Source organism: Anomaloglossus baeobatrachus, chromosome 3, assembly GCF_048569485.1.
Source record: "Anomaloglossus baeobatrachus isolate aAnoBae1 chromosome 3, aAnoBae1.hap1, whole genome shotgun sequence".
Lineage (NCBI taxonomy): Eukaryota > Metazoa > Chordata > Amphibia > Anura > Aromobatidae > Anomaloglossus > Anomaloglossus baeobatrachus.
The window spans coordinates 424,155,802-424,181,330 of record NC_134355.1 but is presented as its reverse complement, the minus strand read 5'-3'; the positions used below and the strand labels follow the sequence as shown (position 1 = coordinate 424,181,330).

The window sequence follows — 25,529 nt, the reverse complement described above, 5'->3', positions numbered from 1 at the left end:
CATCTGTGTAAGGGGGGAGCTTTACAGTCTAAAGGCCACAATACACATTGAAGTAAAGTCAACATAACAGAAGATTTCAGCAGGACTGATTGACCATCTAATAGGTATTGGGCCTCCTGATTCTACCAGACATATGTAGTGTCGGGAGACGTGGATCGGGCACTTTGGATTTGGGCAGATAAGCCGCTTCCAGATAAGTCTGGCAGAGGATTACTCCCCTCCTCACTCCCCATAAAGAATACACAAAGGCTTGAAGGAGTCAGGAGAGAGAGAACTGTCAACTTATAGTTATCCAAGTTGTATTGCCACTTTTAGGACGAGGGAAGAGGTGAGATGTAACATCACCAATTGTAAAATAAGAATCCTGAGTAATCATCTATGTAGATTGTATATTCACATTGAGCTGCTTTCTAGAGAATGGGGTGTGATCGGTCTAGCACAGGGGTGGGGAACCTCCGGCCCGCAGGCCGATGACAAATTATTCGGCCCCTGGGCACATCCCAGGCACCGCAGTGAGTCGGGCGGCTACTGCGGTGCCTGGGCGCGCATACCATTAGTTGCTCAGCACGCTGGTCGGGCCTGTGCCAACGTGCTGAAAACGTACTTTGTGGGCGGAATAAGCTCGAGATGCGCTGTACTCCAGTCCCACAAAAGAAGAAGAGTAGCAGGTTTACCGGCTTCCCTGCTGTACATTCCTTCTGGTGCAGTGTAACTTCAGCCTCGCGGGAAAGTGTGAGTCCTGCCTCGCGGTGCAGTGTTTCTTTTGCCTCACAGTGCAGTGTGACTTCTGCGTCACGGTGCAATGTGAGTCCTGCCTCGTGGAGCAGCCTGAGTTCTGCCTGGTGGTGCAGCATGATTCCTGCTTCGTGGGACAGCGTGTCACCTTCCAGTGATGTCTGCCACCCCCCCTAGTGTAGTGTGCCACCCCCCAGTGCTGTCCATGCCCCCTTGGTGATGTCTGTGCTCCCTCAGTCCTGTAGATGTCACCCAGTCCTGTCTGTGCCACCGTCAGTGCTGTTCGTGCCAGTGTTGCTGTATGTGCCCCCTTGGGTGATGGCTGTGCTCCCTCAATTCTGTCCATGTCCCCCAGTCCTGTTCGTGCCCCTCTAGTGCTGTTCGTGCCACTGCCAGTGCTGTCTGTGCCCGGCAGTACTATCTTTGTCCCCTCAGTGATGTCTGAGCCCCTGCCCCTCCTCTGATGTATATGCCCCCAGACCCTCCAGGGATGTATATATGTCCCCAGCTCGTCCTGTGCTGTATATATGTCCCCAGTTTGCCCTGTGCTGTATATATGTCCCCAGTTCCTCCTGTGCTGTATATATGTCCCCAGCTCCTCCTGTGATGTATATATGTCCACAGCTCCTCCTGTGCTGTATATATGCCCTCAGCATCTCCTGTGATGTATATATGCCCTCAGCATCTCCTGTGATGTATATATGCCCTCAGCATCTCCTGTGATGTATATATGCCCTCAACATCTCCTGTGATGTATATTTGCCCCCAGAATCTCCTGCAACTTTTGCGCCCCAGTGTCTTCTGTGATGTGTATGCCCCAGCATCATCAGTGACATCTATGACCCCCGCCTCTCCAGTGATGTCTATGTCCCAAGCCCCTCCTGTGATGTATATTTGCCCCCAGCCCCTCCTGTGATGTAGTTACCTCCAGTGTCTCCTATGTGATGTGTATGATTTACCAATCTGTTGACTGCGCTACAGACCGAGACAAACCTGGAAAATCAATTGTGAGAAGCCACATGATCAATATCGTTGAACATCACAGCTGCACCAGAGAAGCAGCTCCGGCACCTAATTGGCCGGCCAATAGAAGCGGAGGGGTGGAGATGAGCGGGACATAACATCCCGCTCACCTTCCCCCTTCCGTATTGCTGTCGGAACGCAGGTAAGGAGATGTTTGTCGCTCCTGCGGGTTTATACACAGCGATGTGCCGCAGGTGCCGCAGGAGCGACAAACAACATCGTACCTGCGGTCGACCCGACATTATGGAAATGTCCGTCGCTACACAGATCACCGATTTTCGACACTTTTGCGATCGTTTATTGGCGCATCTAGGATTTACACGTTGCGATGTTGTTACTGGCGCCGGATGTGCGTCACTAACGACGTGACCCCGACGATATTCCGGATGCGATGTCGCAGTGTGTAAAGTACCCCTAAGGGTGAGTTTATTAATTGGTTGACCAAATATATTAGGGTAATTTTCAACCTGATAATTTTTGCGGCCCCCAAAGGTTGGTAGAAAAGTCCAGATGGCCCCCAGCAGAAAAAAGGTTCCTCACCCCAGACTCTAGCAGATGTATCAGCTGTATTTCTGGCAGTGATAATCACCTGGTGATAAAACATTCATTATAAGTAAACAACACAATACAGCCTGATAGGTGACATATAGCCAAATTCAGTGTTTTAACCGCTGAGAGTCAGGTCTCCTTTGCACCTTATCTTGCTGTTCAGTGATATTTGCAGTGGGAATCTGCATCATCTATATCAGGGGTCTCAACCACGCGGCCCGCGGGCCGCATGCGGCCCGCGGGCCGCATGCGGCCCGTCAGGCTGCTTCGTGCGGCCCCAGGCCCGTGCCCCTGTTCACTATCGCGGCCGGTGCAGGGGCCGCAGCCACTGTCTGCACTTTGTTAGATGAGTGTTTTGCCGGCGCTGCGTTCTCAGAGGCAAGGACTGTGCGCGCGCAGCGCCGGCAAAACAACCATCTGATCTGACATAAATCGCTGCCAGTGGCTGCGGCCCCTGCACAGGCCGCGATAGTCACCGGGGGCATGGGCCTGCAGACAGCAAGAAGCAGATGAGGAGCCGAGGGAGCGCGGGACAGGTGAGAAGAATGGTGTTTTTTTATTTTTTGTGTATGTGAAGGACGGCACATTAACCCCTTAGCGACCTATGACGTACTGGATACATCATGGCTCCCTGGTACTTAAGGATCCATGACATACCCAGTACGTCATGGCGAAATCGCAGCCCCGGTGGCTGCGATCGCTGTTTGCATTGCAAATAGCAACTACCTTAGATTCGGGGAGGAGGGGACCTCAGGAGGGGTGGTGTCTCCTCCCCGGACCTACGGAGGCTGTGATTGGCTGAGCAGCGTTCGTCAGCCAATCACAGCCACTGTAATGTTCCAGCCGTTGAAAATGGCTGTAACATTGAAATCCAGCCATGATCAGTGCAGCTGATCATTGGCTGGAGCTGGGTGACCTCAGTTTCACCTGCCCCCAGCTCTGATTGGAGAGACCGGCCTTGTGACCGATCTGTCCAATCACTGTGGATCTGGGGCCAGAGACTGCCTCCTTGGGTTCACTCAGGAATCTGTGGGTGGAAGCCGAGAACGATCTGTAAATTATCACCTTTCACCCGCCCCCACTGCCCCCACCACCCATTACTACAGGATGGGGACATTACTATAGAATGGGGACAAGGTGGGCACATGTCTATAGGATGGGGACAAGGTGGGCACATGTCTATAGGATGGGGACAAGGTGGGCACATGACTATAGGATGGGGACAAGGTGGGCACATGACTATAGCATGGGGACAAGGTGGGCACATGTCTATAGGATGGGGACAAGGTGGGCACATGTCTATAGGATGGGGACAAGGTGGGCACATGTCTATAGGATGGGGACAAGGTGGGCACATGTCTTTAGGATGGGGACAAGGTGGGCACATGTCTATAGGATGGGGACAAGGTGGGCACATGTCTATAGGATGGGGACAAGGTGGGCACATGTCTATAGGATGGGGACAAGGTGGGCACATGACTATAGGATGGGGACAAGGTGGGCACATGTCTATAGGATGGGGACAAGGTGGGCACATGTCTATAGGATGGGGACAAGGTAGGCACATGACTACAGAATAGGGACAAGGTGGGCACATGACTATAGGATGGGACAAGGTGGGCACATGTCTATAGGATGGGGACAAGGTGGGCACATGTATAGGATGGGGACAAGGTGGGCACATGACTATAGGATGGGGACAAGGTGGGCACATGACTATAGGATGGGGGACAAGGTGGGCACATGACTATAGAAAAGGGACAAGGTGGGCACATGACTATAGGATGGGGACAAGGTGGGCACATGACTATAGGATGGGGGACAAGGTAGGCACATGACTACAGAATAGGGACAAGGTGGGCACATGACTACAGGATGGGGACAAGGTGGGCACATGACTATAGGATGGGGACATTACTAAAAGATGAGGACATTACAAGGATGGGCATAATACTATTGGATGGGGACATTACTATAGAATAGGGACAAGGCTGGGGTCATTACTATAGGATGGGGACAAGGTGGGCACATTACTAAAGGATAGGGAACATTACTAAAAGATGTTGGCCAAAATTTCTATATAGTGATAATTGTAACACTATTAGTTACAAGAAAGGGATAAAATGTAAAAAAAAAAAAAACAAAATAAGGCATGACTTTTTTTTAACATCAAATTTTTTTTTTTTAGATTTAACCAAAGAATGTGCACATTTGTTATAATAAACAAGTGAAAAATGTTAAAAATCAGTCATCCAAAGGTGTGTAAAAAAATATATATGGCACTAATAAAAATGTCACTTTGTCCTACAAATAATGCGGCCCCCCAAATTATTTTTTTCCTCGGTGCGGCCCATACACCCAGCCGAGTTTGAGACCCCTGATCTATATTATATGCTTGGTGTGCTTCCCCTTTATATTTTCATATGGCTGTTTTGTAGATATTAGTCCAAGCTTGAATTTTGTTAGTATTGGGATAATTCCCTAAGTTTTCTTGTGCTCTAATAGGAGCTTTTTCTGCTATCTGGTTTTGGCAAGATTTATACCATTTGGTTTATATAATGGTGTCAATTTTTATGTATTCTTGTATGGTTTTAATTATGCACTAAAACTTTTTGTGATTTTTTTATTCATTGAGTGAGTGCCATATTTTGTAAAGCGCTTTCTCTCTCTTGTCTGTTGCTATTGCTTGACAGTTGCGCACCCTTATATCTATTGTAATTATTATGGCGGTTGTGCATCCTCCCCCTTTTTGCTTGTCAGGCGTCTTTGAGACACGCCTCATCACTAATCTGTAAGTGAAAGTAAATTACCACAAACAGCCAAAAAAATCTTTGACCACTTAATTAACCCTCAAACATCCTTTCAGGTCCGAAGTAATCCATAGAGGTCCCACGGCGATTCAGCTCTGCTACATCCCTGTCCTTTCACAGCCAGCATCATAGAACATGACTGCCAGCTGTGAGTGCAGACAGAGTCGCAGCGATCAGAATGAGCTGGCGTGAACCCCTTACATCACACCTATGGGTCCCGCAGTACGGCGTTTGTCGCAGCAGTGACGTAACGGGTTCACTGCTGTGAGGTTCAGACCGCTACTGAAGTGAGCCGCGTGATCAGCGGTGCCGTCACTCACGTGAGTCCTCCAGCTGCGGCTCACTTCAGTTGCGGCCTGATTTGCGCTCACAGATGGAGGACTCCAGCTGTGACCGCAAATCACCTGAGTGACGGCAACGCTGATCGGGCTGCTTACTTCAGTCACTATGGTGATTTGCTGTCACGGGTCGAGGACTCCAGCTGTGGCCGCGGCTAAGCTGAGTAACGTCACCGCTGATAGAGCGACTCACTTCAGTTGCTGTGTGGAGCTCACAGCGGGCAGTCTTGTTCTATGGTGCTTCCTGTGAGCATCAGATGTAGCAGTGTTGGAAGCATCGTGGGACGTCGTGTGGATTATGTCAGACCTGGAGGGGTGTTTGGGGTGTTAGTAAAGTGGTAAAAGAGGTTTTTTTTTGTCTTTTATTTCAAATAAAGGATTTTTTGGGTGTTTGTGTTTATTTACTTTCACTTACAAATTAGTAATGGGGGGTGTCTCATAGACGCCTGTTATGACTAATCTAGGACTTAGTGGCAGCTATGGGCTGCCATTAACTCCTTATTACCCCGATTGCCACCGCACCAGGGTAATCGGGAAAAAGCCGGTAAAGTCCTGGGGCTGTTGCATCTAATGGATGCAGCAATTCCGTGCGGTTGATGGCTGATATTTTAAGGCTGGGGGGCTCCCAATAACGTGGGTCTCCCCAGCCTGAAAATACCAGCCCTCATCTGTAAGGCTTTATCTTGGCTGGGTATCAAAATTGGGGGAACCACACGTTGTTTTTTTAAATTATTTATTCATTTATTGCACAGTACGATTTAGACCCGCCTGTGACGACATGGACTTTCTCAGTGCCTAGCAAGGGTTAAAGTTTCTTAACATTCAGCCGGACATGAAGATATTTTGTTTATAAACGGGGATAAGCCCTCATTGTTTAGTTTCATTGAGTCTAGTGTAAAAGTTCTTGTTGACTCATGTAATTACCTTGACCAGAGAGGATCAGATACCCAGACAAATCAATTGTGTGAACCTCCATTGTATTGTTGGATGCGATGTGGCTGGGCTGTCTCCCTTGTTACTGTCAGAGACCATTACTAATAGGGATATTTTATATGCGGCTTGAGATCTAGCCAATAAGAGCCCAGTCTTATCCACCAATCGTGAAGACCCCAATGGTCTGAATGGAGAGCTCAGGTGTATAAGAAGGACTGTCCATTGCCCAGGTAGACTCTTGCTACATGATACCAATCTAAGACCTTCGGATCTGATTGGCAAGCCATAACCGAACCTGGATTATAACACTACATGGACTTCAGAATTGAATGCAAGGATTCGGCTGTGATATCAAGGACTACCTAAGGAAGGAATCCAGCTTGGGACAATCCAGTCACCAGACTTTGCGGACCTCAGCCAGCTTCCTAAATCTGGCGTTATTCCATTCTTGGTGGGTGCCCGCCAAAAGCGGGGTGCTGCTGGTTTGGAGTAAGTAGCCCTGGAAGCTCTGAGACACGGACATTCTAATCCTTGGTGAGCCAGCGGAAGGGTGAGAAACCGTTGCCGGCTACATTCTCTGGTTTTACTGGTTATGTGCCATATGCCGTTAATTGTTTGGGGATCCAGTAAAGTCTTAGTATTGTGATTCCCTCACCCTGTGTTGTCTGAGTAGTGTTCCGCCCACGGTTAAGGAGGTTGGGCGTTCAGTTGGGATGAGCCCTGGGTCATGCTGTCTTTCTAAAGGCGGCCGGGCCAGCGGATGAGAGCACCCACTGACCCCCGTGTCTCCACACCGCCCACCGGCTGTGATTGGTCAGAAAGCTGTCACTCAGCATGGGGGCAAGTCTGACTGCAACCAATCACAGATGGGGGGAGGAGTGAATATGTATATAATAATATTTATTCATTTATCTAGCGCTGTTAATTCCACAGCACTTTACATACATTGGTAACACTGTCCCCATTGGGGCTCACAATCTAAATTCCCTATCAGTATGTTAGGGTATTTTTTTGAGTGTGGGAGGAAACCCACGCAAACACGGGGAGAACATACAAACTCCTTGCAGATGTTGTCCTTGGTGGAAATTGAACCCAGGACCCCAGCGCTGCAGGTCTGAAGTGCTAACCACTGAGCCACCGTATGTAATGAGGCTAATGAGCGGTACGGAAGAAGAATGAAAGGCCATGGGAGCAGTGTGACAGCCGCAGGTGCCAGTGATCAGTGAGTATAAAGCGGAGAGAGACAGAGAGAGACACTGACATGCCAAAATCACTAGCATTGATAGCATTGATTTTGTCATTCTGGAACTAAGTTGGTGAGCTGTGTTTTTGTTGACAAAACTGCGGGTAAAACATATGCAAAACGCAAACAATTTTTTTTTTTACATAGTTACTTAGGTTGAAAAAAGACCTAGGTCCATCTAGTTCAACCTTCCTCCACCAGTTCTACATTTGGTCACAAAGTCATTTATAACCAACAATGTTTTGTGTACTGAGGAAATCATCCAGCCCTTTTTTAAAAGCTGTTATAGTATCTGCCATTACTACCTCTTGTGGTAGTGTATTCCACAGTCTGACCGCTCTAACTGTAAAGAACCCTTTCCTATTTAGGTGTCGGAATCGCTTTTCTTCCACTCGCAGTGAGTGCCCCCTGGTCCTTAGTACTGTCTTTGGAAGAAATAAGTCATGTGCCAGTCCTTTATATTGACCACACATGTATTTATACATAAATGAGATCTCCTCTGAGACGTCTTTTTTCTAAGCTAAACATATCTAACTTTTTCAACCTGTCATCATATGGGAGGCCTTCCATTCCTTGTAGTAGTCTAGTTGCCCGCCTTTGAACTGACTCTAACTTCTGAATGTCCTTTTTAAAATGTGGAGCCCAAAACTGGATCCCGTATTCCAGATGTGGCCTTACAAGTGATTTATAGAGGGGTAACAATACGTTGGGATCACTGGATCTAATCTCTCTTTTCATACACCCTAAAATCTTGTTTGCTTTAGCAGCTGCTGCTTGACATTGAGTGCTGCTGCTCAGCTTATTTGTAATGAGAATACCCAAGTCCTTCTCCTGTTCTGTAGTCCCGAGTTTACTTCCATTTAATGTATACGCAGCTATAGGATTACTCCGTCCTAGGTGCATTACTTTATATTTATCAACATTAAATCTCATTTGCCAAGTATCTGCCCATTCTGACATCTTATCCAGATCTTTTTGTAATATTGTACTATCCAGGTCAGTTTTTAATATCCTACATAGTTTGGTGTCATCGGCAAAGACTGACACTGTACTATCAATCCCATCCACAAGGTCATTAATAAAGAGAGTAAAAAGAATCGGTCCAAGCACAGATCCCTGCGGCACCCCACTGCTGACTATAGCCCATTTAGAGAATGTACCATTTATGACTACTCTTTGTTTCCTATCTTTTAGCCAATTCCTTACCCAGTTGCATATTGTGTCCCCTAGTCCTTGCTTCTGGAGCTTTAGTATAAGGCTATTATGTGGTACAGTATCAAATGCCTTTGCAAAGTCCAAATAAATCACATCAGCTGCATTACCAATATCCAGGTTTGAACTTACCCCCTCATAGAACCCCAACAGGTTGGTTAGACACGACTTATCTTTCATGAATCCATGCTGTTTGTCAGTTATCATATTATTTTCTGCAATATATTTTTGCATGTCATCCCTTAAAATGCCCTCAAAAACTTTGCATACTACTGATGTCAGGCTTACTGGACGGTAGTTGCCTGGATCTACCCTCTTACCTTTCTTAAATATCGGTACCACATCAGCAATCCTCCAATCCTGAGGCACCAACCCTGTTACAAGTGAGTCTAAAAAGATGAGATACAGCGGTCTGTCGATTACGGAGCTCAATTCCCTCAATATTCGTGGATGAATGCCATCTGGCCCTGGGGATTTGTCAATGTTTAATTTACTCAGACGTAGGCGTACTTCATCTTGTGTTAAATTAATTATATCGGGTGGTGGACTTTGATTTTTCACTTGTTGAATGATCCCTGGTACAGTCAGTTCCTTGGTGAATACAGATGAGAAATGCCTATTTAATATCTCAGTCTTTTGTTTGTCCTCTATAACTAACTTGTTATTATATTTTAAGGGTCCGATACTATCCTTTGTTTTCCTTTTGGCATTAATGTATTTATAAAAGATTTTGGGATTTATTTTAATGTCATTGGCGATTTTTGTTTCAGTAGCTAATTTTGCTTGTTTGATTTCTTTTTTACATTTCCTATTGATATCTTTATACTCCTGCAATGCTATTTCTGTATTCTCAGCCTTCAAGATTTTAAATGCCCTTTGTTTTTGTTTTATTATACTTTGTACAGTCTTATTTATCCATAGTGGTTTCTTTTTATTCCTGGACATTTTATTACCAGAGGGTATACGTTTTTTACAGGACTCTAGTAGTATATCCTTAAACTTACCCCATTTATGTTCGGTATCCCCAGTTACCATGACTTTGTGCCAAACTACACATTTAAGCTCTTCCCTTAATTTGTTGAAATCAGCTTTCCTAAAATTCCAGGTTTTAGCTTCCCCCCTTTGAAATGTTCTATTGAATATTATGTTGAAGCTTACCATATTATGATCGCTGGTGCCCAAGTGCTCCCGGACCTGTAGATCTGAAATTGTATCCGGTCTATTTGACAGGACCAGATCTAGCAAATTATCTCCCCTGTAACCATGCGTATTGTTATGCGTTTTTCATCCCCTCATTGATTTCAATGGTTGACAAATGTTGACAAAAACGCAAGAAATAATGAACATGCTGCTTCTTTTTTGTCACAAACTTTTGGCAAAAAAAGCTGACAAACTGCAATGTGCACATAGCAAATCTGATTTCTCATAGACTTTGCTGGGAAGTCAAATTTCAGAAAGTTCTGACAACAAAACTGCACCAAAAAAGCGACAAAAATACAACAAAAAATGCAAAGTGCGCATGTAGCCTAATATACTCAGTTCTGAAGGCATTATCATTCAGATTGGATGCTGAACTGTGAAAGTACACTACCAGCTGGAACAAAGTTTTATGAACTAGTGAATTATTTGCTGAGAGGACGTGGCTAATTGTTCAAGCAAATAATCAGCAGCAATTATGATAAATGTGTTTTTCTACATAGACTGTTACAATGTGCTCCAGGAAAACACACACCTCCGGGCATGGAGGACACCAAGTGCTTTCTGTTTTGTCAGTTACTTCAGTGCTGCAGAACTCAATGTGTCACCCACATAGCAGAACATAGAAATGCTCACCCACTGACTACTGATGAGACGACTACAACGCAGGCCTTTGTATTCAGTCAGTCCACCACCACAATATAAATGATGACTTCAGGACAGGTGACAAATGCCCAAGATAAGGTTCAGTGTCCAGTGAGTAACAGCAAGAAAGAACTCCCCTCGAGTACACTAATATGAGCGCTATAAGATGATATAAAAAAAGAAAGGATCGACATGAAAATGGCTATTCTCATCTCTGTAAGTAATGTCATCTCTAGGATGTCAAGTCTTAATGTCCACAGATGGGGGGAGGTGGGGTTCCAATTTCTGGGGCACCCAGCATTCAGGAGAATGAAGGTACCTAGAACGGACTCTATTCAAGTGATTGGGATAAGCTGCCATTGCTAGCAAAGCACGGTGGCTGGGAGTGCCGGTGTGTGAGGGAAAGTAAAGGGAATCTATCACCAGGTTTTGCTACTCCATCTGAGAGCAACATAATGTAGAGACAGAGACCCTGATGTCAGTGATGTGTCACTTACTGAGCTGTTTGCTGTCATTTTGATAAAATCACTGTTTTCTCTGCTGAAATCACAGCTGCGCACCCTGAAAGCCAGTGCAAGCAAGAACTTGTCTAGCACAACATCCCAATATTATGACTGATATCCATGCGCTTAGGCTGCTTTCACATTGCGTTTTTACCTACATTCAGTGTTCCCATCTGAGCTTCTTTCCAAACCCCCCGCAAAACGGGTTTCAGGCGCATGCGCCGACGGGGCTATTGACTATAATAGAGACGGAGTCACCATGTGCTCTGTTGTGAACCATTTTCTAGCGTATATGCTTTCTGCAGGTGGACACCCAGATGCAATCTACTACGTCTGGGTGTCCACCTGCAGAAAAGCGTATACACCCGAAAACAGTGCACGACAGAGCTCATGGTGACTCCGTCTGCTCCATTATAGTCAATGGACCCGTCGGCGCATGCATCTGAAACTTGTTCTGCGGGGGGTTCAGATGGAAGCTCCGATGGGACCACTGAACGTAGGTAAAAATACAATCTGAAGGGGCCCTTACACACCAAAAACATAAAACAAGGTGAGTACAAAATGTTGCTTAGGTAAGCCTCTAACTATTTCACTGTGAGTGCAGAAAGCCTCCAAAAGACAGCAGAAAAGCCGAATTTAGAGGTTTGTGAAATATGCTGGACAAACGCGACGTAGGCCGAAATGTTGCTCTTAATTCACATATGTAGAGTAATAAGGTCTTACTTTACTTAATTTACTGCTCATTGCCTAGATTACCAGCCACCTCTGCAGCCCATCAGCAGTATCCTGGGCAAGGACCACACACTTGCAAACTCTTGTTTTGGGCTTGCCTGCACTACTCTGAACCTAGCCGGATTGCTGGATCCAGCAGCTTCAGTGCACTGCGCAAATTCTGACGGGGCTAAACTGCCTTGGCTTATATCATGGGAGAGTGCACAATTCATCACAGCAGTACGACCAAGCTACTGGCCTCGTCTGTCAATCTTCATATACTGGCCCTGGCCTAGACTGGCAATCTTTAGGAGTACACTGCTCTTGACCTAGACTGTCAATCTTCAGGAGTATACTGGCCCTGGCCTAGACTGTTAATATTTTGGAGTATACTGCCCCTGACCTAGTCTGTCAATCTTCAGGAGTACACTGCCCCTGGCCAAGACTGGCAATCTTCAGGAGTACACTGTTGCCTTTCTAAGGCTATGTGCGCACGTTGCGTAAATACATGCAGTTACGCTGCGCTTTGTAGCGCAGCGTAACTGCATGCGTCCTGCGTCCCCTGCACAATCTATGGAGATTGTGCAGGGGCCGTGCGCACGTGGCGTTTAAGAGCACAGCGCTTCGGCTACTGCCGAAGCGCTGCGTAAAAAGAAGTGACATGTCACTTCTTTCCTGCGCTTTGCCGGCAGCTCCTGCTCTGTCTATGGCAGGAGCTGCAGGCAGAGCGCATGGAATCGGCGCTCACTACGGACATTTCTGCAGCGATCTAAAGCGCACATGTGCTCTTCAGATCGCTGCAGAAATTTCTGCAGGGCTAGTACGCAACGTGCGCACATAGCCTTAGAGCTAGTATTATCTTATGTGGCTATTGAGGCTGAGGGGTGTCGGAGTCTGAGACTACCATCTCTGAACCTCTTAAGCTGAGGGAACAAGTTACATCTGACAGCAATTATTGGCCAAATTACGGGACCAAAAACAATTGTGCAGCTTGTAGTCACATGACTATTTTAGAGCTGTAGTTATAAAAAATCTACCAACTTGCTGACAGGTCACATGCAGGTTGCAGTACTATGCGATTTGCATTACATCTATGGCAAGTGAGTTGTGTGACCTGAAACCAGGGATAGAAAATCCAACATGTTTGGAAATATCTACAGTGCCTTGCGAAAGTATTTGGCTCCCTTGAATTTTTCAACCTTTTCCCACATTTCAGGCTTCAAACATAAAGATAAAAATTCTAATGTTATGGTGAAGAATCAACAACAAGTGGGACACAATTGTGAAGTTGAACAATATTTATTGCTTAATTTACATTTTTGTAAAAAATAAAAAACTGAAAATTGGGGCGTGCAATATTATTTATCCCCTTTAAGTTAATACTTTGTAGTGCCACCTTTTGCTGCGATTACAGCTGCAAGTCGCTTGGGTATGTGTCTATCAGTTTTGCGCATGGAGAGACTGAAATTCTTGCCCATTCTTCCTTTGCAAACAGCTCGAGCTGAGTGAGGTTGGATGGAGAGCGTTTGTGAATGGCAGTTTTCAGCTCTTTCCACAGACTCTCAATTGGATTTATGGCTGGCCTTTAACTTGGCCATTCTAACACCTGGAAACATTTATTTGTGAACCATTACATTGTAGATTTTGTTTTATGTTTTGGATCATTGTCTTGTTGAAAGACAAATCTCCATCCCAGTCTAAGGTCTTTTGCAGACTCCAACAGGTTTTCTTCAAGAAAGGTCCTGTATTTGGCTCCATCCATTGTCCCATCAATTTTAACCATCTTCCCTGTCCCTGCTGAAGCAAAGCAGGCCCAAACCATGATGCTGCCACCACGTTTGACAGTGGGCATGGAGTGTTCAGGGTGATGAGCTGTGATACTTTTACGCCAAACATATTGTTTGGCATTGTGCCCAAATAGTTCGATTTTGGTTTAATCTGACCAGAGCACCTTCTTTCACATGTTTGGTGTGTTTCCAAGGTGGCTTCTGGCAAACTTTAAACAACACTTTTTATTGATATCTTTGAGAAATGAGTTTCTTCTTGCCACTCTTCCATAAAGACCAGATTTGTGCAGTGTACGATTAATTGTTGTCCTATGGACAGACTCTCCCACCTCAGCTGTAGATCTCTGCAGTTCATCCAGAGTGATCATGGGCCTCTTGGCTGCATCTCTGATCAGTCTTCTCCTTGTTTGCCATAAAATTTTTGAGGGACGGCCGGGTCTTGGTAGATTTGTAGTAGTATGATACTCCTTCCATTTCAATATGATCGCTTGCACAGTGCTTCTTGAGATGTTTAAAGTTTTGGAAATCGTTTTGCAACAGAATCTGGCTTTAAACTTCTCCACAACAGTATCACGGACCTGCCTGTTGTGTTCCTGGTCTTCATGATGCTCTTTTTGCTTTAAACAGAACACTGAGACTATCACAGAGCAGGTGCATTTATACGGAGACTTGATTACACACAGGTGGATTATATTTATTATCATCAGTCATTTAGGACAACATTGGATCATTCAGAGATCCTCAATGAACTTCTGGAGTGAGTTTGCTGCACTGAAAGTAAATGGGCTGAATAATATTGCATGCCCCAATTTTCAGTTTTTTATTTGTTACAAAAATTTAAAATAAGCAAGAAATATTGTTCACCTTCACAATTGTGTCCCACTTGTTGATTCTTCACCATGAAATTACATTTTTTTTTATCTTTATGTTTGAAACCTGAAATGTGGGAAAAGGTTGAAAAATTCAAGGGGGCCGAATACTTTCGCAAGGCACTGTAGGACTATCATGGTAGGTAGGATGCAAGTCACAATATGACACCATTGGAGATCATTAGATGGAAGTTGCAATGCGGCACTGTGAATCCAGTGTTGCCATGTACCCTTCACCATATAATTACAACTCTGTCTATCATTCATAACCTGGAAATAGACACTAGTATAAATGATGAGGATAGTCCTGGGCAGTAATCACCTGAATAGATCCCATATTTATCACCTACGCAGAACCTCTGTTACATGCACTTCTATGGGACCAACAGAATAGCCATTTCTATCAGTCCCAGGGGATGGCACTGGTGCGGCAACGATTACACGTTATAGCTACAGACACTCAATTGACTATGGGACCCCATTCTTGTAATTTTTCTTAACGGTTAGACCCCAGCGATGATACATTTATCCCTGATCCTGTGGATTGCTGATACATGTTCTTAGTGGGAAACCTCTGACATGCAGATGCCAGTTTGTGCACAATATGAAGGAATGGAGGATGTACTCTACATATATATATATATATATATATATATATATATATATATATATAGTTGGGAGGTGTTACACAGCTTGTCATCGGATATATGTGCATAATGTGGCCAGGCTATGGCAGGACAAAGTCCTACTACAGGGACACCTCCCCTGGTGTGAAGGGTCACAGGCCAGCCTGTATTTCCAGGTCACTAGGACCTGTACTGCACCTGCACAGTGGGGGGTCATATACATAAGTGGCTCTTGACCTGATGTGAAACTACAACTCCCATCATGACCAAACAGGACTTTGGCTTGACAGCTCAAGTTTCCTGCGTAGTCTGCAACCTGTCTCTCTCTGCACTAGCTGCAAGGCATGCTGGGAGTTGTAGTTTTAAGAACAGCTGGAGAGCCAGAGGTGGCAGATGACTGAAGAATCTCAGTGAACTTGGGCTGTCAGTCTATGAGCAGACTGCAGTATGGAGGGGCAGCAATGTAACATCTGTATAGTCACTGAAAAGGAAGCATTCAGGGGAAAACTGCGGAGAGGTGACAGTGACACGATGCCTGCGGGCTCATGCAGTGCAGTGCTGGAATCTGCTGGAAGCCACTCACCAGTGTCTGCTCGTATTTCAGAGCCCTCGGCTCCATCCCGTTGCCGGGCATGGCTGCTGCTCTGCCCCGGCTCAGTCGTGCTCGCCTGTGGCCGCCGTCTCTGGCTCTGGCTCGTTCTCATTCAGGACAAGTCTCTGTGTCCCACGTCTCCCGCTGCTCCTCCCCAGCTCCTCTCGTCAGCCCCAGCTCCTCTCGTCAGCCCCAGTTCCCGCCTAATCTCCGCCTCCTGTGTAGACTCAGGGCTTAGCCCAGCACAGTCTGGTACTCACTGGCCTCACTCGTCAGACTCTCTCACCTGGTGATGGTCTCACACCTCAGCTCCTCTCATGTCACTTATAAAACTTCACCCAGTAATGGCCATGCTGGTTTGGGTCATACTTTACATCTTCATAAAGTAATATGGCACCTCTGAGCCCCCACTGATGTAGAGAATATAGGGGAGGCTACACTTTAGTGCAGTGCCTGGGTGTGGAGCTAACACACTACATGTGTCGCCCCCACAGCGCCTTCGTCAGTAAATGAAGCAGCCCCCTTATAGCTAACCGCTTAGACGCTGCGGTGGTTGGCGATTGTGGCATCTACACGTTAAACAGCAGAAATGACTATTACCTCCACTCCGGGCCTTTGGAGAAGCCCGGGGGAACATTACAGCTGGCTCCGGTACTGAATGGGGCGACCTGAGGCCGCTCTAAGCTATTCCCAGACTTCTGTACATTTACACATCAGGCTGAGCTCACATGGCCGTACTAAAAGTATGGGCAGTCACGTCCGCACATTGGGAAAGTGACTGGCTCCATGTTTGTCCACATAGTGGCTGAGCACAGAGCCAGCCTGCTATGGACATGCGCTGATCTGGCCTCCAGAAACGGATGAGACTGGTGCATGCTTTGCACCATTGCCATTAGTGGCACCGTGTGAAAAGTAAATGGAGCGCACTGGCAAATGATTATTATGGGATCAGTGTGCTACCCACTCAGCACATGGACACCACACTGACCGAAAATACGGCTTTCTGAACCTGGCCTTAAACTAAGGGGCACTTTGCACACTACGACATCGCAAGCCGATGCTGCGATGCCAAGCACGATAGTCCCCGCCCCCGTCGCAGCTGCGATATCTTGTGATAGCTGCCGTAGCGAACATTATCGCTACGGCAGCTTCACATGCACTTACCTGCCCTGCGACGTCGCTCTGGCCGGCGACCCGCCTCCTTCATAAGGGGGCGGGTCGTGCGGCGTCATAGCGACGTCACACGGCAGGCGGCCAATAGAAGCGGAGGGGCGGAGAGGAGCGGGACGTAAACATCCCGCCCACCTCCGTCCTTCTGAATAGCCGGCGTGAGCCGCAGGACGCAGGTAGGAGATGTTCCTTGCTCCTGCGGCTTCACACACAGCGATGTGTGCTGCCGCAGGAACAAGGAACAACATCGTAACATCGGTCATTTCCAAATTATGGAAATGACCGACGCTACACCGATGATACGATTACGACGATTTTGCGCTCGTTAATCGTATCAAAAAGGATTTACACACTACAATATCGCCTGCGATGCCGGATGTGCGTCACTTTCAGTTTGACCCCACCGACATCGCACCTGCGATGTCGTAGTGTGCAAAGTGCCCCTTATGGGCAAACATTTATCAATGTCTTTGTACATTCTACTTCAAAATAATGTCTAATCTATTGTGGGACACATACGGTTGTCCCCTTTAAGAAAACAATCATTGATATGTACAGTTCCTTGTAAAAAGAATCAAACCGTGCTTTACTTACCAGGGCCCGGCAATTGTGTCACACCGCTTCACTGCAGCCAATCACTGAGCTTACCGGGACAACCCCTCTATCCCATTGCCATTTTCCATTTTTGCACTTTGTTTTTTTCCCCTCCTCTTTAAAGAGCCTTCATTTTAGTTTTCCATCAATATAGCAGTATGATCACTTGTTTTTTGCAGGACAAGCTGTAGTTTTGAATGACATCATTCATTTTACCATACAATGTACTGGAAAATAGGAAAAAATTCCAGCTGCAGTGAAATTGTGAAAAAGGTGCAATTCTGCAATTGTTATTTTCTTCTCACAGCGTTGATTGTGCAGTAAAAATGACCATTCATAAAACATAATGCTCCAGGTCAGAATATATGAATATTTACGTCGATACTAAATATGTTTTATTTTTACTCTAGTTTTTTGGCTTGGACCATGAGGAAGGCAGCTAGTACCGCCGAAACGCGTTGTCCGTTTCTGCGTGTGTCTTGCATGTACCACATGTCATGAGCTCTGAAATATTTTTAATTTGTGCTCAATAAAATTGAAAAACTTCTTTTACTGCCTCCTAGATTTCCGTTCTCATTGCTGCATCCACTCCACTATTTTCATTCATTCATGGATGTTCTCCCAGTCCGGATCCGTGCTTCATAGAACGAACCAGGAGGATTCAGTCTTGCAAGAGCTCTTACAGGTGAGCTGGTCTATATTTTGTCTTGAGCTACATATATATTATATATATATATATATATTTTTATATATATATATATATATATATATTTATATATATATATATATATTATAAAGCTGAGTGTGTGTCTGTGTGTGTGTATGTGTATGTCAATCCACACCGCTGCATTTACAATCACAAAATTTTGCACAGCCGCCTCATTCAGGAAACATCATAGACTATGTTTTAAGGCAAAAATGTAACCTTGTGCTTTACAGTTGTTCACCAAAAAAAATCTGCTTACATTAAAGTCAATGCAGCTCGGAGCTACAGGTCACTAATAGGAGCTCTGATTGGTTGCTATAGGCAACGAAGGACATTCTTAGTATAAGAAGCTTATAAGACACACACAGAAACAGACACACACAGAGACAGACAAATACAGAGACACACACACAGAAATAGATACACACAAGGACAGACACACACAGAAACACACACATAGAGACACAGACACACAAAGACACACACGCAGAGACAGAGACACACACACACATAGATACACACACAGAGACAGACACACAAAGACAGACACAGGCACACAGACAGACACACAGACACAGACAGATACACAGACAGAGACACAAAAAGACACACACAGAGACACAGAGACACACATAGAGACACAGACACACAGAGACAGACAGACACTCAGACACACAGAAAAAAGACAGACAGAGACAGGCACACAGAGACACAGAGAGAGACACACAGAGACATACACAGAGATACACACACACAGAGTGAGAGACACATAGACAGAGACACACACAGAGAGAGGAGGCAGACAGAGAGGGAGACAGACAGACAGAGAGGGAGACAGAGAGGGAGACAGACAGAGAGGGAGACAAACAGTCAGAGAGAGAGATAGAGATAGGGAGTATGAGAGAGTGGGAAAGAGGGAAAGTGTGAGAGAGACAGTGAGACATTTAGTTACTATCCCGGGCAATGGTGGGTACTACAGCTAAAATATATACACTACAGTTCAAAAGTGTAGGGTGACTTAGATATTTCTTTATTTTTGAAAGAAAAGCACATTTTTTTTCAATGAAGCTAACATTAAATTAAACAGAAATACACTCTATACATTTTGAATGTGGTAAATGCCTATTCTAGCTGCAAACGTCTGGTTTTAATGCAATATCTACATATGTGTATAGAGGCCCATTTCCAACAACCACCACGCCAGTGTTCTAATGGTACACTGTGTTTGCTGTGTTAGAAGGCTAATGGATGTTTAGAAATCCTTTGAAAACCCTTGTGCAAGTATGTTAGCACAGCTGAAAACAGTTTTGCTGATTAGAGAAGCTATAAAACTGACCTTCCTTTGTGGTAGTTGAGAATCTGGAGCATTACATTTGTTGGTTCCATTAAACTCTCAAAATGGCCAGAAAAAGAGAACTTTCATGTGAAACCCGACAGTCTATTCTTGTTCTTAGAAATGAAAGATGTTCCATGCGAGAAATTGCCAAGAAACTGAAGATTTCCTAGAACGGTGTGTACGACTCCCTTCAGAGGAGAGCACAAACAGGCTCTAACCAGAGTAGAAAGAGAAGTGGGAGGCCCCGCTGCACAACTGAGCAACAAGACAAGTACATTAAAGTCTTTAGTTTGCAAAATCGATGCCTTACAGGTCCTCAACTGGCAGTTTCTTTAAATAGTACTCTCAAAACGCCAGTGTCAATGTCTACAGTGAAGAGGCGACTCCGGGATGCTGGCCTTCAGGGCAGAGTGGCAAAGAAAAAGCCACATCTGAGACTTCGTAATAAAAGGAAAAGATTAATATGGGCAAAAGAACACAGACATTGAACAGAGGAAGATTGGAAAAATGTGTTATGGACAGACGAATCGAAGTTTGAGGTGTTTGGATCACACAGAAGAACATTTGTGAGAAGCAGAACAATTGAAAAGATGCTGGAAGAGTGCCTGACGCCATCTGTCAAACATGATGGAGGTAATGCGATGGTCTGGGGTTGCTTTGGTGCTGGGAATGTGGGAGATTTGTACACTGTAAAAGGAATTTGGAATAAGGAAGGCTATCACTCCATTTTGCAATACGTTCCATACCCTGTGGACAGCACTTGATTGGAGCCAATTTCATCCTACAACAGGAAAATGACCCTAAGCACACCTCCAAATTATGCATGAAATATTTAGGGAAGAAGCAGGCAGCTGGTATTCCATCTGTAATGCAGTGGCCAGCCTAGTCACCAGATTTTAACCTTACTGAGCTGTTAAAGCAGCTTGACCGTATGGTACACAAAAAGTGCCCATCAAGCCAATTCAACTTGTGGAAGGAGCTTCTGGAAGCATGGGGTGAAATATCTCCAGATTACCTCAGCAAATTAGCAGCTAGAATGCCAAAGGAGACAGGCCAGTACACCAGGAGACGTGGAGGGTGCCATAAAAAGGCAACAACCCAGCAGCAGGACCGCTACCTCCGCCTTTCTGCAAGGAGGAACAGGAGGAGTACTGCTAGAATCCTGCAAAATTACCTCCAGCAGGCCACAAATGGGCATGTGTCTGTGCAAATGGTTAGAAACCGACTCCATGAGGATGGCATGAGGGCCCGACGTCCACAGATGGGGGTTGTACTCACTGCTCGACACCGTGCAGGATGCTTGGCATCTGCCACAGTACACCAGGATTAGCAAATTCGCCACTGGCACCCTGTGCTCTTCACAGATGAAAGCAGGTTCACACTGAGCACATGTGACAGACGTGACAGAGTCTGGAGACACCGTGGAGAGCGATCTGCTGCATGAAACATCCTGCAGCATGACCGGTTTGGCAGTGGGTCAGTAATGGTGTGGGGTGGCATTTCTTTGGAGGGCCACACAGTCCTACATGTGCTCTCCAGAGGTAGCCTGACTGTCTTTAGGTACCAAGATGAAATCCTCAGACCCCTTGTGAGACCATATGCTGGTGCGGTTGGCCCTTGGTTTCTCCTAATGCAAGACAATGCCAGACCTCATGTGGCTGTAGTGTGTAAGCAGTTCCTGCAAGATGAAGGCATTGAAGCTATGCACTGGCTTGCCCGTTCCCCAGACCTGAATTCGAGCATATCTGGGACATCATGTCTCGCTCCATCCACCAACGTCACGTTGCACCACAGACTGTATTGGAGTTGGCGGATGCTTTAGTCCAGGTTTGGGAGGAAATCCCTCAGGAGACCATCCGAAACCTCATCAGTAGCATGCCCAGCAGTTGTAGGGAGGTCATACAGGCACGTGGAGGCCACACACAATACTGAGCCTCATTTTGACTTCTTTCCACTTTAACTTTGTTTAGTTTTGTCTTGTTTTAATTTTCATTTTGACCTGTTTCCACGTTCATTTTGTGTGTGTGTCTTCAAATCCAGGCCTCCATTGGTTAAAACATTTGATTTCCATTGATGATTTTTGTGTGATTTTGTTTTCAGCACATTCAACTTTGTACAGAACAAAGTATTCAATGAGATTATTTCATTCATTCAGATCTAGGATGTGGTATTTGAGTGTTCCCTTTAATTTTTTGAGCAGTGTATATATATATATATATATATATATATATATGTATATATATATATATATATATATATATATATGTATATTTTCTACTTTCATTTTTTTAGTCTTCTTAAGGAGATGTGAACCTGTAAGCATCCCATAATATTTGTACCAAATGTTTGAATACTATAGTATTGAAGTATATAGAAAAAAAATCACATTCCTCTGACTGTCAGCATCAGTCTCCGATTCCCATAGCAATGCATCTGCACGCCACAGTCTCGTAGCGGGGATGTCAATGGTTGCATGGAACAATGCGCTCCATCCCCCCACCCTGTCATTGGTGCGCTTTAAATGCCAGTGGCATTTAAGAGAGCGGAGCTCATCTCTACTTACTGCTGTTGGTGGCAGATGATGTCTGAATAACACATCCTAGATCTGCCTGCAGTAAAGCAATCTCAGTTCCTAACCTTGTATCAAAGAAGAAGACCCAACAAATGTATGTAATATGTAAGGAAGCCCTACCCCAAAAATAAGCCCTTGTTCAATAATGAAGTGTTCCATGCAGCTAAAAAAGTTAAAGAATACTGCCGACACTTCATCATAGAAAGCAGGCACAGACAGACAAACCCGCAATCATACTCATCAGATGCTGAACGGAAAGACCTGCAGTGGAATGCATCAAGGACCTGCGGTGGAACGCATACCCACACACATCAGATCGCGCACACATCAGATCGCACACCCACACACATCATATCGCACACAAACACACACATCATATCGCACACACAATCACACATCAGATCGCGCACACACACTCACCAGATCTGGCGATACTGATTGCTTGTGGTCAGCAGGGAAACCTGGGATGCAGTACAGTGGAGCACGAGGACCTGCGGTGAAACGCATGGGGGACCTGCAGTGTAACATATCGATGCGTTCCACTGCAGATCCTCTATGCGTTGCACCGCAGATCCTCTATCGTTCCACAGCATATCCTCTATGCGTTCCACTGCAGGTCTTAGATTCTCCTAGGAAAGGGTGGTCTGCTTTTTTAAGAGGGTAAACTTACCCCCAACCATGTTTACCCGAGAATAAGCCTTATCCCAAAATAAGCCCTAGCATATTTTTCAGGGCAATAAATAATATAAGACAAGGTCTTATTTTTTGGGGACACATGGTATGTAAGGAGCCGACATTCATAGAAGATTGTGATTTTTGCTATAGAGAGCAGTGAGGATGCACTGCTGTATATAGCACCAGTGATCAGACAATTGCAACTTCAAGTCCCCTAAGGAGACTAACAATTACAGCATAAAATGAAGAAAATAAAGTTTTAAAAACATGAAAAAAAATAATTAAAAAACACACGTTCAAATCATCTCCCTTTTGCCTATTTAAAAATAATCAAAAACAACAACACATATTTGGTATCGCTGCTTTCAGAAAGTCCAATCAATCAAAATTTAAAATAAATTAACCTGATCGGTAAACCAAGTAACGAGAAAATAATCAAAACACCAGAATTCCCTTTTTTTGCTCTCCAGGTACTTTGCAATAAAAGGCAATGAAAATATTCTATATACCACAAAATTGTATCAGTAAAAACTAAGCTATCAGACAGCCTCAGATGCTAAAAATCGCAAACTTTACGGGTCTCGGAAAATGGCGACAAAAGCATAATTCACTAAAAATAAAAAGAGTGGAAGGGGGTGTAAAGGCTGCTTTACATGGTACGACCGATTGTGCGATTTCACAATCGATCGTACCTGCCCCTGTCCTTTTTGCGTCACAGGCAAATCGCTGCCCTTGTCGCACAAAGTCAGTAACCCCCGTAACACATACTTACCTCTCGTGCGACCTCGCTGTGGGCGGCGAACGTCCACTTCCTGGAGTGGGAGGGACGTTCGGCATCACACCGACGTCACACGGCCGCCGGCCAATGGAAGCGGAGGGGCGGAGATGAGCGGGACGTAAACATCCCGCCCACCTCCTTCCTTCACATAGCCGGCGGCGGCCGCGTGACGCAGGTGAGCTGCTGTTCATCGTTCCCGGGGTGTCACACGGAGCGACATGTGCTACCCCGGAAACGATGAACAACTAAATTAAACGATATTATGGAACCTAGTGAGCAGTACACGACTCACGATTTGTGAGCGATACTGTGTTGCTATGCCGGATGTGCGTCGCAAAAACCGTGACCCCGACGATCTATCGCACGATAGATTGTCTGGTGTAAAGCAGCCTTAAGACTTAGGCGCCCCAGACCTGCAAATCTACTATGTGTAATGTTGAAGTTCATGTTATGGTGTAATGTGTTCATATGGCCATTAGGCAGCCACAATGTGTAAGCTGCTTTCCTGGTACTCCTGGGCTAGAGGGAGTTAGTGAAGGGGCGGGGCTTAGGGGATTTTTAACCTTGACCATAAAGCATATCAAACGACTGACCAGGGTGGAAGATGACTCAATGGAAGTGAGACTAAGAGAATTGGAAGCAAGATATATATCTAATCCGACCAATGGGAACAGGGCTACACACATATAGGTCGTATGTACAACATTCTGAAACTAAATCTAAACGGAAACTATTCTTCACCCGACAGTCATACTTTTTACTGGGAAATCAGTCGAGTAAATTACTGGCATATATGGTCAGGCAGAACAGTGCCTCAAATATAGTACTCGGTATACGGGAGGCTGACGGCTCAGTTGTCACGTCCCCTGACGAGATCTTACAACGCTTATATACATTCTACTAAAACCTTATATAGCTCTAGAAGTGTCCATGGGGTCCAGGATTGTTTGACATACCTGTCAGATTTAGAGTTCCCCACATTGACTCAATTGCAAAGAGAGTCTCTGGAGGCAGATATTACCATAGAAGAAGTAACAACAGCCATCTCAGATATAGTGAGAAGGAAGTCTTCTGGCCCAGATGGCTTTCCCATAGAATTTTACAGCAAATATTGTGACGCCTTGGCAAAGGTCCTTCTGGATGTGTTCTTGCACTTTTCAATTGGTGACTCCTTGCCCGCCTCTCTATACGAGGGGCATATCATTGTGCTGATGAAGGAGGGAAAGGATCCACTGGATTGTGGCTCATACCATCCTATATCATTGGTGAATGTTGACTATAAGATTTTTGCCAAAATATTGGCGTCCCGGCTAAATTCTATTATATTAAATATAGTGCACCTGGATCATACTGGATTTATGCCAGGGAAAAACAACTCTAAAAATATTAGATGGGTCCAATCCATAGTGCAGACTTGTGCCCGGTAATGAGTGGGTCTTGGCCTCGCTGGACGTGGCCAAGGCATTTGACTCGGTGGAGTGGCCCTTCCTGTCTGCCAGCCTCCAAAGATTCGCTTTTGGCCCTAAGTTTAGCAATTGGATCCACATGCTGTATAGATCCCCAACAGCTAGGATAATAGTCAATAATGTTCTGTCAGCACCCTTCTCTCTGGAGCAGGGTACAAGAATGGGGTGCCCTTTGTCCTCGGCCTTATTCGTGCTTGTCATTGAGGCCCTGGCAATTAGTATTCGATCTCACGCATCCATCATCAGAATTACTGTAGCAGATCGTACAGATACAATAGGAATAGGAAACACTACTGATGGTTATAGACACTATAGATACATTTGGGGAGTTCTCTGGTCTACATATTAACTGGGACAAGTCGGCCTCAATGCCATTATTGCACAGCCCTGGGGACCCGCTGGATCGTTTATCGCCCTTACCAGTCGTATCTAGCTTCAAATACCTTGGTATACATATTC

The 25,529-nt window shown here is 45.3% G+C and overlaps 1 protein-coding gene across 2 annotated transcripts in view; it reads right to left on the bottom strand.

The window, feature by feature from the left end:
* Nucleotides 1-15,934, bottom strand: part of CLCN2 (chloride voltage-gated channel 2) — a 223,752-nt gene extending 207,818 nt beyond the window's left edge. The window contains exon 1 of one of the 2 annotated variants that reach the window (XM_075340340.1): nt 15,765-15,934. In XM_075340340.1, coding sequence (XP_075196455.1) covers nt 15,765-15,815 — 51 coding nt within the window. In that variant the 5' untranslated portion in view covers nt 15,816-15,934. The remainder of the gene's footprint in view (nt 1-15,764) is intronic. The other variant, XM_075340341.1, reaches the window with a different exon arrangement.
* Between the last annotated feature and the right edge of the window lie 9,595 nt (nt 15,935-25,529).